General features: G+C 38.6%; 1 protein-coding gene across 1 annotated transcript in view; it reads right to left on the bottom strand.

The window, feature by feature from the left end:
* Positions 1-4,382: 4,382 nt before the first annotated feature.
* Positions 4,383-18,721, bottom strand: part of plcl1 (phospholipase C like 1) — an 89,797-nt gene continuing 75,458 nt past the window's right edge. Inside the window, exons 8-12 of the mRNA XM_086091170.1 lie at positions 17,054-17,416; positions 15,007-15,210; positions 12,222-12,297; positions 11,964-12,073; positions 4,383-10,602 (exon numbers count right to left, since the gene is read on the bottom strand). Coding sequence (XP_085947296.1) covers positions 10,402-10,602; positions 11,964-12,073; positions 12,222-12,297; positions 15,007-15,210; positions 17,054-17,416 — 954 coding nt within the window. The 3' untranslated portion in view covers positions 4,383-10,401. The remainder of the gene's footprint in view (positions 10,603-11,963; positions 12,074-12,221; positions 12,298-15,006; positions 15,211-17,053; positions 17,417-18,721) is intronic.

The following is an 18,721-nucleotide window of genomic DNA, read 5'->3' as shown; positions in this document are numbered from 1 at the left end:
TATGTTACCTAGACTGTCTGAAATGCTTATTTATTTATTTATTACTTCTATTACTGTTGCTGCCTGTATAGTTAAAGTGGAGCTAAACATCTATTCATGCATTCTCTGTCCCTCTTATCCTCACCAAGGTTGCAGGTGTGCCGGCGCCGATCCCAGCTGACTTAGGCGCCGTCCAGACGGAAGCAAAGCCGGCTTCGTTCCTCAAACAAATCTCGTACACACAGAAGCGTTACAAGACTTGCGTGTGTCCAAAAGAAGATGCTGAGGACGTTTAACGGCTGTAATGTATATGCCAAGTCTGGAGTGGCTCTGTAGCGCAAACACAGGGAGTTAACGGAAAGCGTAGAAGAAGAATCAACGAAGAAGATGAACGGCTATTCGCCATTGTTGTTGACAGACTGACGGTTCACGCGCAGTCACGCATACGTCATCAATCTGCGACAATGCGTCGTCATTGAGCTGCGACCATTACGTCATCACTGGAGGAGTATCCTGCATATGGTGTCCAGACGGATGCGTATTGCGTAGTGCGTGTGTTGAAATCTTTCCACTCTGGAGCCCGGTTTCAAAAGTGATCGGTTTCAATGTCCGAAACCGCGCCATCATGTAGACGACCGGCCTAAATGGTAAGAAACTTGTGAGGAAACATTGAAACTGGCTTTCGTGTGGACGGAGCCGTAGAGCGAAAAGCAGGATAGACCCTTGAACCGACTAATTACTAAAACTTTTACTCCTGTTTGCTGCTAAACTATTTTTATTTATTTATTTATTCATTTGCCTTTACTGATAGGACAGCTGAACTTTGGACATTTACTTCTCTGAAATTTGTATATGTTTTACAGAAATTGTTTACAGTCACGTGATCCACGAGATCAATTTCAAGGTCAATTAAAACAAAAGGTTACTAAAATATGCACCAATTTTTCTAAATGATTGCAGATTTGGAATCCTTGTTGAATTCCCTTACCAAAAATACCTGCTTTGTCAAGATTGACCCAGCAGTTCCTGGATTGAAAGGAAGGTGGTCACGCCCCTTTTTACAGAAAATGTCACATTTATGCGGGCTGTAGCTCCCAAACCACTGCTCCGATTGACCTAAAATTTTAGATTTAGTGTTGCGCCATCACTATCAACAAGTACAGCATGTTTCATTAAAATCTAGATCTGCTTGGTTAAACCTCTGTGTCATATGCTGCTAATGTGTTGTTGTTTTTAGAATAAATGCTTTGTAGATTTAAGTTAACACAAGCAGATAAATAAGATATGCACAATTAAAAATAGAATATAAAGTTTTAACATCATGGATTTAGTTCCGTTTTAAAGGCTATCTATCTATCTAGCTAGCTAATGAGTTCTTTGCTATGCATGTCATATGGCTAGCAACACAAGTTTTGACTTTAACTTTCACTGAAGTGATCAGCTACCGCATCCTTTCTCGAGGGGCTGAGTTCAACTGTGGATGTACCTCACTCGTGGTGGCATCTGGCCCGGGGCGAGAGGACGCTGCCGCAGGACCAAGAAGCAACGTGGCCCGGCCCCCTCCAGATGCTCGCCTGCATTAGGACCCGACAGGCTGTCATGTCAACACCTACGCTAACCACATAGTTCCATCACTTCCCATCTGCTGCCCAACACCTCCTGGGGGGGATCTGACCGCCCGTCAACCGCATAAGAGACAATACTTCAGCACATTAACACATATGTGCTGGGATAGCTCTCATTTAATGGTATGACGACTGCACCATATAAGTTAAGTGTTCACATACATTATTGACAGATGTTCCCTACATGTGTTCTATAATGCAACACAGACGCTATTAAAGTACTTATCACATTAAAGCAAAAAGTCAGAGGATGAAGCAACTAATTTGTTTAAAATGCACATTAATCTTTATTGCAGTACAACTGATCTACATACAGTCTTTTCTATATTACTTGTCGTTTACGTGTCAAAGGTGACTTGGAACCTCTGCCAGGTGAATTCAGGCATGAGGTGGGATATACCCTGGACTGCAGACGGCAGCCAATCACAGGGCACATAATATAGAAAAACAGTCATTCACAACTGAAAGCAATTTAAACTTCTTTTTTTTTATTAGCCAAATAAGCATGTATTACCCGGAGGATGCAAAGTGCTCCAAATTCAAACCCTGATCCTCAAAACTGTGAGGCAGACGTGCCAAGCACCGCCCCACTGTTTAAAACTATTCTATAAAATTCTATTGACATTCAATTATAAGGAAACATAAATTATGTGATAAAATAAAGTCGTTATTAAATGGGCAAAGTTACCTTTTATGCACATTATATGACTAGATTGACAAGATTGGATGTACGACCGCCTATCTGCAACTCACTTGTTAATGTTTGGCTCTCCCTGCTGGTATGACTGAGGATAGCCCTCTGAGAGCCACTCTAAAATTGAAGGGGGAAAACAGATCCAAATGATCAAATACTTGCGTATTATTATGTATTACAAGTATATGTGGGTCACATGTATTGGAATGCTTTCAGTTTAAATGTTTTAGAAATTTTCGGTTAAGATATCAACGTAGTATTCTATTGTGTAAACTACAGCATACAACCAAGTGAACGTTATTCATGCAAACACGATCTCTAAATGAGTCTGAAGTTTATATGAATCCATTGCTGAGCGCCAAGAAAAAAAGGTTTATTGTATCAAGAAAATAAATGTTTATCACTGAAATTTTTGTTTTAACTTATGACTATTGAGCCACTTTTATGGCACCCAAGCTAACTCACCTGCTATGTCCGTGTTGCATTCGACGGATGTTCAAACTCATTTTTTTCCCCTGTAGACTTAATTGGGCTATAAAATGAAGACAAAAACGTTTTAGGAATCAAGTTTCTAACTTCTTCAAACTAGGAAGTTTGACAGCTAACGTACATGCCGTAGGCCTACACTCATCCTCCTATAAATAAATAAATTGTATTAGTAGTAGTAGTAGTAGTAGTTTTTTGTTGTCTATTCGCCGGCACGGATATCCAGAGTCATTTTAGCAGTTTTGAGTGTGTTCCAATGTGGTTCTTATCAGTCATTGCTTCATATGAAGCCAACTTTATGCTGCCAAGAATCTATCCCCACAAAATTTCTCAAAGAGGTTTTTAATGGGTGCCACCATTTGATCTATTATTAACAGCTCACCAATTCAGAGTGCATGTAGTCACCTCTGCTTTTGAACACGCTGTAATCCAACTGCTTTTAAAGAAATCTATGCCTGATCCTTCTGATTTAAATAATTATGGACCAATTTCAAAACTTCTATTTGTATCCAAAGTTTTAGGAAAAGGCGACTTTCTACCCAGCTTTTGAATTGTATGTCTTTTAACAGCCTCTTTGAGAAATTACAATCTGGCTTTAGAGCTAGTCATGGCACTGAGATAGCCCTCCTTGGGCCTCCAACAAATAAAATGACCTGCTTTTAACAGCTGATAAAGGGGAGGGCTCAGTACACATTTTGCTGGATCTCAATGCTGCCTTCGATATAATTGACCGCACCATTTTCATTGATCGGCTTAAACACTGGGTGGGAATCAGAGATAAGTTACTCTTATCTTTTTAGAGTGAACATCTGCAGTCACCATAGGCAACTGCTGCAAAGCAATTTCTATTCTTGCCTGTGGTGTACCAAATTGTTCAGTGTTATGACCAATTTTATTTTCCGTTTGCCGCTTGGCCAAATTATTAAGCGCCATAAAGTGTCCTTTAAGTGCTACGCAGATGACACACAGACCTTCCCCCGAGACAAGAGAATATCAAAGATTGCCTCTGACATCAGTTGTGGATGGCTCACAACTTCCCCCAATACTGCTCAAAGTATTAAATGTCTTGCTTACAGATGAAGCACCACCAGGCAATATATTATAAGGGCATGTGAAGACATGTTAATTTATTTTGTTGATAGAGTTAATAAAGAAAGTTGAGTATAAAGCAGTATTGGTAAGATACGAAACAAAGGAAGGCAGTCGGTAAGAAGATAAAAATCAGGTCTGAACTCTGAAGTAAGGGAAGTGGAGGGGAATATAGAAAAGCAGGTAAAAGCAACAGAAGGGCTGATGTTTAAAGATAGATTCATAAAAGACAGTTGTAATGAAACAGAAGAGAGAAATGAAGGAAGGCTAAAAAGTATGTTTCAAATAAGGATGGACGGATGGATGACTAAAAAGCGAGACTGAGGAAGGAAGGAAGGAAGGAAGGAAGGAGGTTGAAAAGGAAGGAAGGTTTATTCAATCAAAAAAGTAGGTTTCAACCAAGGATGGACGGATGCATTAATAAAAAATTGAGACAGAGGAAGGAAGGAAGGAAGGAAGGAAGGAAGGAAGGAAGGAAGGAAGGAAGGAAGGAAGGCATATTCAATCAAAAGGTTTCATCATGAAAGGATTACTTTATTAAGCCTGGAATACACATGTCTGTTACATTAGAATTCCTGTCAGATAGAAAACACAATAGCTTTTTAAAATAAAAGCAATGTCCATTTAGGTATTAATTATATTTATTAATAGCTTTTAAAATACACATCAATAAATATTTCATCTCTTTTGGTCTTCAATCTATCTTACAAAATCAAAAAAACAACATACAGTGAATGTTAAAACATTTGAGGGACCAATATTGGGTCAACGCCATCAGAAACAATGCAGATGCCACATATGTGGCATTGTAATACATCTCCAACCAGTTTACATCACAATGACGGCTACAAGTCAACTTTACGTATATATACGAACGCATGAAAACACGAATGTAACGACGCGAAGCGCTATTGGAACACACGCCTGCAAAGATAGTTAGCATCGCACACAGAAGAGAGCACAGAGAGGTTCAAAAGGTTTAAGACACATGGGAAATGCGGAAAACTCCAAATTAACAGTCAGAGTCAAAGCTTTAGCGGTTCTCTGCTGAGGTTGTGCAGGGTATCTAGGCGGCGCTCGAGCCTCGCTTCGCAGTGACTATTCATCTGGTTCTTAAGTGCCCTTAGAAGAAGTAAACACACTGGTTTTAAATGCCGGAAACGTAATGAATCAGGGAGCGCGTTCAAGTTCAGAAACCTAGCAGAAGCTAAACCTTCACAGGACTACTATTTTTATTTTATTTTATCTACAAATCGCAATTCCAGTGAAGTTAGGATGTTGTGTAAAATATAATACAATGATTTGCAAATTCTTTCACTCTTATACTCAGAGACAAAATATTGAACTAATTCACTGCCATTGACGGCTATAAACGTCACAAATTCATTTGAACTATTTCTATTAGTTTAACTTGTTTTTTCCACACTGGTTAACAAGAGTATGAACACCTAGATTTTTTGAATTGTACATTTCAAACAGATATAACATTTGCGATTAATCGTGAGTTAACTAGTGAAGTCATGCGATTAAAAATTTTAATCGCCTGTCACCCCTAACATTTAAAAATCTTTGGTTTTTTTCCTAACCCTAACCCATTTATCAAATTGATAAACAAATGATGCCTGCAACACACCGCAAAAAAAGCTGGGACAGGAGCCACCAAAGATTGGGTAAGTAAGGAATGCTCAAACACCTGTTAATTAGAAACAGGTGAGTGTCATGATTGGGTATAAAAGCTGTTCACAAGCAAGGCTGGGGTTCACCATTTTGTGAACACTTTGTGAGCAAATAGTCGAGAAGTTTAAGAAAATGTTTCCCAATGTACAATTGCAAATAATTTAAAGGGAAATCTCTGCACGTAAAAGCGGCAAGGATGAAAACCAGCATTGGATGCCAGCGACCTTTCAAACCTCAGGCAGCACAGCATTAAAATCAGGCATCATTGTGTAAAAGCTATTTCCACGCGAGCTGAGGAACACCTAAGACAACCATTGTCAGTTAACACAGTTCCATCTACAAATGCAGCCATTGGAGAAGGACTGACGCAAAGCGGAAAAGTTTCTTGTGGTCTGACGAGTCTACGTTTTTAATTGATTTTGGAAATGATGGCTTTCATGTCCTCCAGATCGTATCTGCGATGGAATTGGGACGTTTTCGTGCCCATGGCATGGGTAACTTGACTTGCACATCGGTGACACCATTGATGCTAAATGGTACATTCAGGTTCTGGAACAACATGATTCTGTTCAATCAACATCTATTTCAGGGATGTTCCTGCTTATTTCAGCAAGCCACGTGTTGCAAAAGCATGGCCTCAGTAAAAATCAGTTTTGGGAATGTTACTTTATAAAAGTAATTGGCTACAGTTACTCATTACTTGCTCAAAAAAGTAACTGAGTTAGTAATTAAATTACTTCATAATAAAAGTCACTCATTACCAGGCAAAATAACCATTTTCACTACTTGAAAAAAAAGTTTTAAATCAAGTAATTTGGATTTTATTATTATTATTTTTAATACAAGGAATTCAAATTATGTCCAGGCTATAAAGGGTGTTTTCATAGATTTTGGTGACTACAAACGTCCCTGCTTATTTCAGCAAGCGCCACGTGTTGCAAAAGCATGTCCTCATAATAAAAAGTGTGAGTGTCTGCCAGCAGTTCAGACCTGTCCCTCATCGAAAATGTGTGGCACATTATGAAGGGCAAAATACAACAATGGAGATCTTGCACTTTTGAGCAATTCAAGTTGTACATCAAGCAACAATTGGGGAAAAGAAATCCTCCGACAAAGCATCAGCAATGAGTGTCCTTATAGAGTGTGTTGAAAGGAAACGTGATGAAACAGTGGTGAACATGCCAAATACAAATGATCAGTTTGAAGATTGAAATAACTTTTTGTAGTGTACTCAATTGAAGGTTGAAAAGGATTTGCAAATCATTGTATTCGGGTTTGATTTACTTTTTACACAATGTCCCAATGCCATTTGAATTGGAGTTTGTATTAACCGGCAGAGACCTGACACTAACGTAATTGTTGACACATCTTAATGTAAGGCATGAGTGTCGCTCATCTAAGCTAATGTAAATTTATTCTGTAAACAAACACTAAAATGCGGAACTCTACATTATACATACCGGGGCAACTGGATGTTTCTGTATTTACAAGTTCACACATATGTGCATTGGACTAAAAATCAATCATGTCTTCTTTGCTGAAAAACTCACCTATTTTCTGTTTTGTGATCAAGTCAAAGCAATAAAAGTATTACTTTGGTGCCATCTTGTGGCAACTTGGTGCCAAGGTACTAATGTTGAGATGTTGAGGTCAATTCAGGAGCTTCATTTAGATGCGAGTAGTCCTTTGCTACAATCCTCTAGCAAAGAAACTATGTTTAAGTGGAGTTTCATTTAGACTAAAGTAGTGCTTTGCATCTATAAGCAATTATAAGCCTTTTTGGGAGGATGTCAATTACTTACAGATTGTCTGTTCCTATCCCTTGCGAAGAGCAGGGGACGCCTTCTACAGATTTATCAAAGACTACCTTATTTCTATATTAAATATTGACTTTGATTATTTCATATACATTTCTTGAATTGATGAATTTGATCAAATTTGTTTTAAAAAATATATATATATTTCACTCAGGGTGTGCCACTATTTAAATTGAACTGCTGAAATAAATTAATTTTTCCTCAATGTTCTAATTGACAGACACCTCACAAATGTGCCCGCTAAGCGCTAATTGCATGTGATCACCATTTGGGATGACATCAGAGCAGGGAAATCAGATGCTCATACCGCTTTTAAGACTGCTGGAGAGTCCAAAATAACGCCCTCGCTTTTGAGATCCCCAAAAATACTAATAAAACAATCATCATATAATTCAATTTGATTTACACTCTCCATTCGCTAGCTGCTGACCCTACAGTACCGTTACAATGAACTTATTTTAAAACCAGGTCAGGCCTAATTACTAAAACCTAATGCCGCCGCGACCTGTCGAAAAGACTCATTTTGCCATGTGCCTGCATGCTATAGCATATAGCCTGAATGACCCTGTCCACGTTAGCAGCCTTGAGAAGCGGACCAGGAAAGATAATACTGTGGTTTGTTTTACGGGAGCGAATGCATCATTCATGTCAAGATCGTCCACAGGGTAAGAAGATCGCCAGAAAGAGATGCTAACAACTTTTTAGGATGTTAGATATTTGAAACCAAGGCTAAACTGTCGCTGGTTTCACAACATAGTCTTGCCATTTACTTTGTTTTGATTTCTATGGCAGTCCGTCTAAGTTGCAGGCTTGTTGGGCCTAAACTATTTTGAATTCTGGTGGCCGTTGCCAAGGAGCAAATGGTGGCGCACTACATTCTTGCTATTTGGCAGCCTGTCTAGCATTCAGGGAATCCATCATGGCTCCACGGAGCAGGTCGCTCTGACCCTGCAGCAACATAACAAGACATCAACGTAAACCTGTTTAGGCCTGCGTTTCCATCGCAGAATCTGGCGATGACGTAAATAGCTTGACATTGACATAGTGACATAGTGTTTTTAGTCCCAATCTGTCCCATGGGAAATGATTTCACTTCTGAGTCAGCAAATTATTTATTTACTACTAGGGGTGTCAGGCGATTAAAAAAAAATGTTTGTAATGAATTGCATGACTTCAATATCTGCTCTAAATGTACAATAAACACATGTACAATAAGTTTTCATACTTTCGTTAACATAGAAGAGTAAAAAAATGTGAAACTAATAGAAATATGGCTGCATGTTTTAGTCATTGATACAGTAATTTCATAAGAATTAATAATATTGAATTACAATTACAAAGATGTACTGTATGTACTGTAAAAACTAGGTCATTTTTCTGCCACTTGATGGCATAATTGCATTTGTTAAACATTGGTGACAGCTCAGTGCATTTTTCTTTCCATCTAATCTTTAACATAAAGTAACTTATGAAATTAGTTACTGCAAAATTTTGACATGGCCGTGTATGCTATTTGCTGCGTTGCGACTGGAATTCCCCAAGTACAGGCTTTAGAGAGTGAGGAGCGGCGATCATTAATCGCGCATTAAAAAAATTAGAGGGATTAAAGTAACTTTAAATGAACTCAAAATGAACGCACTAAATTTGACACCCCTATTTACTACAAATAATGACGACCAAGAGGTTTGTACATTTGCCCCACAATTTCTAAAGTTTTAGGTTCAAATAGGATGAAAAAAAAACACATAACAAGACTCAAGAAGTTTGGGTTAAAAGATGACATAATAATACAAGGAAACACACATTTACACTCAAAAGGCCAAAGTTAACAACCAGGCAGTTAATGTTTTTACACATTCAAAGAGTCAACATATTTGATTAGAAAGACACAGCAAACTAATCTATCTTCTTTTCTTTTCTTTTACCCACATCTCTACTGTTGTTATTGCTACATCCATTACATACAGTGTCGTACTGATTTACACCCTGTCGCACATGTCGCAGGAAATGGGGTCATGTGATCTACACATGTACGTCGTCCGGCAAACAACCTCTCCAATTACCCATCCTCACATTTCAACCTCTCACAGTCAACATGGAAAGAACCAAAGGCCACCGAACAACCTGCACCCTGATTGGGCTGCTTATGAATACTGTGTATGCGTTTTGTTTATGCAACATGATCATCTGTGAAATGACAGTGTTCCTGACACGATGTTATTGAGTTTATGTAGGAGTGGTGAAAACACCTTAAATTTACCATGAAATGAAAATCTGGGAATATCCAGCATCCGGAACAAAAAAAATCGAATTAGACTAAGCTTCATATGAACATAGAAACCATAAATTGTATTTTTCAAATCAATCATACAGAACGACTTGGGTTCTTTTTGTTGTAATAACAGTTTGCACGGGTTCCAAATGTAAAAACAGCAAGAAAAGATCCATTCGAAACACTTATTCAGGACCACCTATAATTTAATAAATAAATGTATTAAAATCAATATAGTCTCCTTACACTACAGTAATTTAAATGCTTAAAAATTCTACATTTCATACACTTATGACATTTTCAATGCTCTTTAAAATTAATTTATTAATTTATTGTAAACCTTTATATTAAATATGAATATTTTATTAACATTTAATTCTAAAAAAAAATGTAAATAACTTTTTTTTTGCCGTTTGGCAGGGAGAAATGAGAAATTATTTCTCTTGAACCCCAGAAATGGAACCAAATGTAGTTCCTCACCTGATAAACCAGCACACACGTAATCAAGTTTTTTTCTTAAGTTAAATTGACTACCGTTCTAAATCTTAAATCAAAGGCCAACTTCAGATGCTGCCTCCTTTTAGCCTCCTTAATTCTGCGTAATGAGGAAATTGCGCTTGAGTTAGACTGAGCCTGAATGTTCTGTCAGAAAATAAAGCCGGAATTTTTGCGCCATTCAGGAAAGGCCTCTCTTTAAGATTCACAGAGTGGACTCTTACTGCACCGGATAAAGGGATACATCCCACTCAGCAAGAAACCACGTCAGACGCGACCGTTGCTGTGCGTGCTGCTTCGCCGCCCGCTAAAGTTATGAGAGGTATAGTGCAACTCGGCGGTGGAGAAAGTGGATGAGTAGGAGTTGGAGGAAGGCGAGGTGAGTCCGGAGGCCTCGCAGGCCAGTGCCACCTGCCGCAGGGCATCCAGGGAATCCATCTTGGCGCCACGGAGCAGGTCGCTCTGACCCTGCAGCAACAGAACAGGATGTCAATGTCTTCTATATGATGAGCAAAAAACACTTTTTGTACTTTTTGTACTTTTTGTCCTGCACATTCATATTTGGTTTATGTTATTAAAAATAAATCATAAAATCAAAGACAAAATACAGCATGCTTCTTTTTTTTTTGGTATCTCTGCAGTTCATCTAGAGTATTATTCATGGGACTCTTGGCTGCACCTCTGATCAGTACTTTTATATCCTAATCCTGCTTTAAACTTCACAATGTTATCCTGTTTGCTCCCCAATATATTTTAAACAGACCTCTGAGACCATTACTTGGACTAGATTACTCACAGGACTGGACTCCATTTATCACAGTCAGTCATTTGGGTCAATATTGGATCATTCAGAAATCATCAGAGAACTTCTGGAGTCATTTGGCTGCACTGGGAGAAAAGGGGGTGAATATTTACGCATGTCCTACTTTTCAGGGGGGAGATTTATAAAGAAAAAAAAAGTTTAAAATATCATATACATTTTGTTTCACTTTTAGATTTTTAGATTTGAAGCCTGAAAAGTGGGGGAAAAAAGTTCAACGGGGGTTAACATTTACGCAAGGCACTGCAACCCTGCCCTCTCTAAAGCTAAAAAAATTCTGGATTAAACCCTCAAATTTAGAACTGTGAGGTTGATGCGCTAACCACCGATTTACACAAGTTAAATTAATTACACTTTACTTAATTGTAATAATAAAGCTTTATATATCCCTCAAGGATCAAAACATATTCTGATTCTGGAAGGGAAAAAAATCTGCAGTAAAATCTAAAACTCTTGATTAGCTGAATGGAAAAAATAATTTAATTTAATTGTAATCTTATTTAGTTTTTTCATAGATTTGCAAAAATATAATTTGTGTGTTTCATGATTCTGTTTACATACTGAGAGTTGTTTCTATTATTTGACTAAATAAATAAAGATGACTTGACTTGACCCTCTCATGCAGCTAACAACAAAAATATTCTTTAATGCACCGAAAACAAAAAATGCTGCTCTGACGGTGCAAAACTTGCACTATTTGAAAAGGCATAATTTAATGGTTAATTCTCCTGATGTAACTAATAAAGTGGCTGGTGAGTGGATATTGTAAAAGGTCAGCTCTCATGCCTTCACAATGGATTCATTGTTCTAATTAAGGGGAAAAGCCAACTTCTAAGCCAAATATAGCGTTACAATCAATCTGAATTGAAACATGCTTAGTAAGAACATAAATAATTAAATACAGGTAAATAGAAAAAAAAATGACAATGTAAAATTAGAACAAAAAAAAGAGTTTCATTTGAATATTTGCGTATTGTGTGTGTTTTCTATGTGCTTATATTTGCTAAACCTTGAGCACAGTGACGTTCCAAGTGAAACTTTCTACAGCTTTGCTCAGTTTACATCCTTTCATTCCTTCCTTCTCCGCCAACCGAGACAGATCTTCGTGGAATTCCATGCCTACAAAATGCACACACAATTTAGTTATCTGTTCAGTGACTTCAGCAATTCAAAATGAGGTCTCGGTACGCTGCAGTAGTATACCGCTACAAATGCAATAATAAACATATTGTCAAAATTCTCAAAAGTAAGAATTATTATCGTTTACCTTCTTTCTGCACCTGTGCAATCCTCTCCTGGACGCCATCGGCATTCTCAATCAACTGTTTCTGGGCCGCAATCATCTGAAACCAAATATTGAGTTGAAAAAAGACTTAAGTATTGGGACAGTTGACTGTTTCACTTTCATAAAGTCAAAGCAGTCGTTCCCAACAATTTAACTTGATGTTCTTGCAACGAAGACGAGAAGGGTTTTGAGAATTTCCGTCTCAAAACCAAGAGGAAAAAAAATGTTTCGATGAAAAATTACTGAATTAAGCAGTCTCTTCCAACCTTTACTACTCAGATGCAAATTGCCTAAATGGTGGCTTTTCCATCGAAGTATAATTATCTCCACCTATGGTAAGGAGAAATATTGAGCCGCCATGTATGACAATGTGCGTAGGTGTGACAGGCCGAGTGGTGACACAGGTGGGAGGGAGGCATCCCGAGATGGAGATGGAGCAGCTGGACGCCTGGGATGCGTGAGCTTGACGAGGCGTGTGGGTGACTGCTTCACGCGTGTCATCAAGTGTCTCTCTGCATACTCAATGCCACAACAGTGTGTGTGTGTGTGTGTGTGTGTGTGTGTGTGTGTGTGTGTGTGTGTGTGTGTGTGTGTGTGTGTGTGTGTGTGTGTGTGTGTGTGTGTGTGTGTGTGTGTGTGTGTGTGTGTGTGTGTGTGTGTGTGTGGCGCGCGCACTTGTAGGCACTGAAATTTGACGTTGTACCATTATAGAGTGTCAGCCCGGGGGAAGTGTTGTAGCGTTGCAAATTTTTTTGCTCCAATAACACTGGATGGATTTTAATCACACATTGTACTGAAGTGGAATTGTGTTTTGTATTAATTAACAAATATGTGAACTAATGAGATGAAATCGTCATCATGGTTTCAAAAACTGAAGCCTTTTTCAGTCAAGGAAATATTGCGACAGCTGTGTGTTCACACCATAATACCTCATCTCGCAATTTGCTGTCTTTGTGTTCAGAACAAAGCTACAAAAGTAAGAAGCAATGTTGAAGTGAGTTGAGGTGCTTCATATAGACAAAAGTAGTACTTTACTGCCATCTTGTGGCATCTATAGGCAATTATAACCCTTTGGGAAGGGCAACAATTACTCACAGATTTGTTCTATTACCGGCAGGGCTTGGTCCCTTCCCACCATGAATTGCAGCTGAAAAATTTCCCACACACAAACAGGCCTCTGTTATGGCTCTGATACGACCTTCGAAGGTCAAAAATGTTCTACTTCATCCCAGCATTGCATGTCAATGCCTTTTATACTGAACAGCAACACAGCAAACAAGCTCTAGATTCATATTCCAAGAGTTTGTCCTCAAAGCAATAAAATAACTTCAACCTCATGTTGATGTTACACTGGCTTGTTTTATGAGAGTGTCCTTTCTGCTGTTGCCACGGTAACCACGGATCACCAATTTTAAACGGTAAATAATATCAGTGAACCAGTCAGGACACCTGTCAGGTCTCAATTAGTATCAGAGGAAGTGCTGTCACTGATTTGAAGCAAAATTATTTTAGAACCCAGACAAAATCTGTTACTGTTTAGCATGTTCGTTTATTAGACACCATCATCATCATCATCATCATCATCATCATGTATTACAACTACAGCTTAACAAACGCATGTTTAGCACTGGTTATTGTTTTACCACCACTGTCTTAAAAGCCAAAAACACTTAAAAAAAAATATATAATAATAATAATAATTAAAAAATATAATAATAATATAAAAATATTTTTTATATTTTTTTTTTAAGTATTTGAATAGTAATAATTATAATTAATAATCCCTCATATTATTATTATTATTATTATTATTATTATTATTTGAGCCTGGGAACAAAAACAGTTTTCATTGCTGCATTAGAAAAAATTATCAGTATCCTTGGGGAGCTTTACAGAATGGCTTGTGGTGGTAATAAGTGGTTCCTATGAATAAAAACTCAGTCCTGAAAAATTTAGCTCATAGATTCGTTTGTGTGAGAAAAAAGTCTCACCATTACTTTAAAGTTACAGTGTGTAAAAGTCCGCCACTTGATGTCGCTAAATAATACAATGCAGCCGAATTGCATGCATTTCGAAGCACGCACCCTACGGTGTCTCAAATAGACCAAACTTTACAAACCTGCCACCAATTATATTTAGTGTGCAAGAGCAAGCATATTGGCCAATAAAAGCGACTTGGTGGGCCAGCGTGAACACTGGCGACCGACGCCAAAACACAGAGCGAGCCGAAGTTAGCCGAAGCAGCTAACAAGAGCAGCTAACGGGAGAAGCTAGTAAAAGCGGCGACAAGCGGCTAAAGTACGAATCACAGAAGTTAGCGATGACCAGCTGCAGGCCCCAGCTGCCATCAGCCATTAGCTACAAGCACCACCAAGGGCTAACTACTTTCATGAAGTCGTCCTTCAGGTATCCGCAGCAGGGAGATGACAACGAAACATGTCAGCCTTATGTAAGGCATTATGTAATATAATTAGCGATTACTAGACCTACGAGTATATAAAAAAATACATTCATGTGAGAATTTTTTTTTTTTGCGCATAATATTAAAATTAAGAATGTTTTTTTTAAATGAATGAATTCTTACTTCACCACTAGATGGCACTAAATCTTAACACACCGTCTCCTTAAGTAACTTTAAAAGTAGAATTCTCACACTTTAAAGGCCAATGCACACTCAAGGTAAAATAAGAATTTTTTTCAAGAAAATAAATTCAAGCAAATTCAAAATACCAATTTGAACACAGGAGGAGGAGACTTTTGTACTGACCGTGTCGTATGCAGAAAGCAGCTTGCGAGTGGGCTCGGACACACTGACGAGGGCCTCCAGACACGGGTAGCCGTCCTTGAGCACCATGCTGGCCCCCATGGTGCCCTCTGGGCTCTGCAGCCTGGTGGCCAGGCTCTGGATGCACTGCTTAAGTTTGGCCACCGTGGGGAGCCCACAATGCTCCTTGAAACTGGCGATGGTGCCCTGAAAGCAACAGCAAAATATGAATAGAAAAAGAGAGTTGCGGCCAGACCAGACTAGACGAATGCCACATGCCACCTGTGTGCGAGTGTGAGCATGTGTGTGATTTGCAGCAACGGAGGCGTGACGAATGATGGACTCTTGCAGATGAGTCCACAGTGTGAATGTGCGCGTGTTATGTTAAGTGGGTGAGTGGCAGTAAGGTGGGAGTTTCCAATGTTGCTGCTATTAATAAATGCTTAATAATCATCCATCACTCATTTTTTTAAAGAATGCTTTTCACTGCTGACATTTTGCATCATTATGTAATCTTTAGTTTCATTTCAAGAACATATTACAACTTTTCCTTTCCTCCATGGAACCCCAAACTTTCTATTTGCATGTACGTGATATGTTATGTATTGCCATAAAAAGAATAAAGAACAACAGTCATAAATCAATAAAACAAATATGAATGCTAGAAATACTTGATGATCACAAATTACTTTGTAGAAGCCAACATGTGACTTTTTTAATAGTAATATAGAACACTTTTAACCATGTGCCATCTTGTTTCTGTCAAATAAAGTTACCGAGTATGAGCCAGAGTAAAAAATAAAGTTAACAATAATGGCAAGGAAAACATACAAAGGATAACAATAAGTGTAAGGATAATATAACAAAAATGGTAGGATAAGAATAAGGATAATGACAAGGATAAAAATAACAATAAGGATAATGCCATTTGTGTATTAGAAATTAAAGCGAAAATAAAGAAAAATAGCAATACCCAAAAACTAAACAAAATTGTAAAAAAAAAAAATCATTAAATGGGATTGTGTTCATCTTTGACCTCTGCCCCGCCAGACGGTCAGCCATCAAATAAGTGTTTTTTTATTTGTTTGGTTTTTTGCAAGCCAAGACGAGTGTTCTAAAGAAACAGTGTGTAGAATTTAGCGCCATCTAGTGGCGACCTAATAATTCATTCAATTTAAACACCCACTATTAATTTGTACAACATTAAAAAAATTATGTGCCGCCACATCAACATACATTTTTTATATATAGGCTATATAATTGTAGGTCTCGCAATTGCTGAATATATCACGAGTTGCGCCTCGAAGGAGAAGAACTTTGCAAACGTAGTAATTGGGCTTGCGAAGTGTGGTCTTGCTGAGGCTCCGTAATTTGAAAACGTGTTTCAAAATATCATTGCATTCTATTAGTTCACCACTAGCTGGCACTAAATTCTACATAATGTCGCTTTAAGGAAAACAATTTAATATTTTTTAAGGGTAGGTAACTTTCTACGCATTTGTCAGTGACTCTGAATCTGTGGTGTGCGTAGTAATAATACAAAAATGAGTAAATAGCTGAAATGTTAATAGGATTACATTTTGTTTTTAAGCCAGTGCATTTACTAAACAGTTTGGCTGTATTGAACAGTTGGTGACTCGTAAGCACATGTGCCTCACAATTCAGAGGTTGTGGGTTCAAATCTGGCCTCTGGCCTTCATGTGTGGAGATAGAATGTTATCTTTGTGCCTCAAAATCTTTTGTGACAATTAATGGATGGATGGATGGACGGATGGATGGATGGACGGATGGACTGATGGACGGACTTACGGATGGACGGACGGATGGACGGACAGATGGACGGATGGATGGATGGATGGATTTAAGTTTTACGTACAAGTGCAGTTGTCTACCAATGCAACCACAATTATAAACATATTGTTCAAATGATCTAAAACTGAGCATTATTATCTTTGTAAAGGCAGAATCATTAATACAGTTTAAGTACCGGCATTGGGTCTTCTTCAGTGCACTTGCACCCATTGTAGCAAAACAATGAGAGTAACTTTACCTGAGCTTCTTCCCGCAGGTCCATCACTTCTTTCAATGGCGCGCTGGCTAGTTTGAAGGTCTCATCCACTGCCTTGATCCCCGTGTTCCTCAACGTAACATACTCGCGCCCGCGTCGTCCCACCCGTCTCACCGACAGACCCCTGCGGTGGGCCTTGCCGCCCCCTCGCCGGTTGGTGACGGCCACGTGGAGAAAGAGGCTGGCGTGGGGTAAGGGCTCCCCCATCAGGCCCAGCAGGGGCACGTTGCGGTAGCCGGACTGAAGGCACTCGAACGCCACGCTGAACTGGCCGATGAAATCGTCTCCAATGAAGTCGTCGTCCAGCACAACGAAGCGGAGAAGGGCTAGCTCGGGCATGTTCACCTGGAGACGGAGGAAAAGATGTGACCAAAGATGTTTTTATGTGATCATATGCGCACGTGTGCATCTTGCAAATGAAAATTGTGACCAATCGACAAATGAATGACAGGACGTTTTGAATACATACAAAAGGATTGGAACACATTGCAGGTTAATAGAATACAGATTTGCAGCAATAATAGCTTTCGCGCTTTAATTTATTTAATAGGGTCGGGGGGGATGAATGGACTGCTAACATTCCCCTGAGGATCGCCGCTCAAAAGTGTGTCTGACTCATCATTGCTTTGGATGAGTGTTGTGCAAAATCCTAAACATGACATAATTATGGAGAAAAAGTTTGGCATTGCAAAGTCACGTACATGATATGGACAAAAATATTGGGACACATCCACCTACAGGAAGTGAAAAGTGAAGAAAATATGACGAAAAATGAATTAACCTGAATCTTGTCCGTGAGGAACTACATGGACCGTGCTAGGACATTTTCACCACTTAACTCATTCACTCCCAGCCATTTTCAAGTCAAGTCAAGTCACTACAACCCCCTTCGCTCCCAGCTGTTTTACTGGCTTTTGATTGATTTTGCAAGGTCCACAGAATATTCTGTTCTATTGCTATAAAAACATGGAACCTACCAAAAGAAAGATTAGAGTCTCTTCTTTCATCAGGATAAAATAAAGGATAGTTGTATCTGTTTCCGTTTTTGCAGCAATTAGCATTCGAATATAACCAAGTTTTCAAAGTCATTATTCGCAAACCTGTTGAAAACACTGGCAAAAAGAGCTTGTTGCAACATGGCCCTGGTTGATCTCTTATACTCTGCTGCCACCTGCTGGACGTTTTTTGTAATAACTACCATTGATTTAAGTGACCTCTTCATGTCAGAAGCTGTATCAAAGCCTTCTGTATGCACTAGCATTAAAAAAACAACGTATAAATATGTTTTGGGGAGTGAAGGAACTTTTCAACCTTAATAAAATATTTTCATAACTCTTCTGATGAAACATCGACTTAAAACTAGTTGAATGGTAGCTTTGCCATGGCCTGAAGGTTTTTTTGTATAATTTTTACTGGCACCAAGCAACTTTGAGGAGGATGGTAGGAACACTGCCACACAAAAAACTACAAATGTGCTGACTGCTTTATGGCGTACGTAAATTCTCCCTTTCCCCATTCGTTACAAAGATGGAAGTCAATTTGAATGTCGATGCACAATTACTGCTTTCCTGGCATAAGCTGCAAAACTGACATGTTTTATCTGAGACAAAAAAGAAAAATGGAAGCTACCCGGATAAAAGGACAGTCAAA

The sequence above is a fragment of the Leptonotus elevatus genome, chromosome 12 (assembly GCF_054856555.1).
Source record: "Leptonotus elevatus isolate MCC_2025b chromosome 12, RoL_Lele_1.0, whole genome shotgun sequence".
Classification (NCBI taxonomy): Eukaryota; Metazoa; Chordata; class Actinopteri; order Syngnathiformes; family Syngnathidae; genus Leptonotus; species Leptonotus elevatus.
Note: the sequence above shows the minus strand (reverse complement) of the source record. Positions and strands in the feature narration are given on the sequence as shown.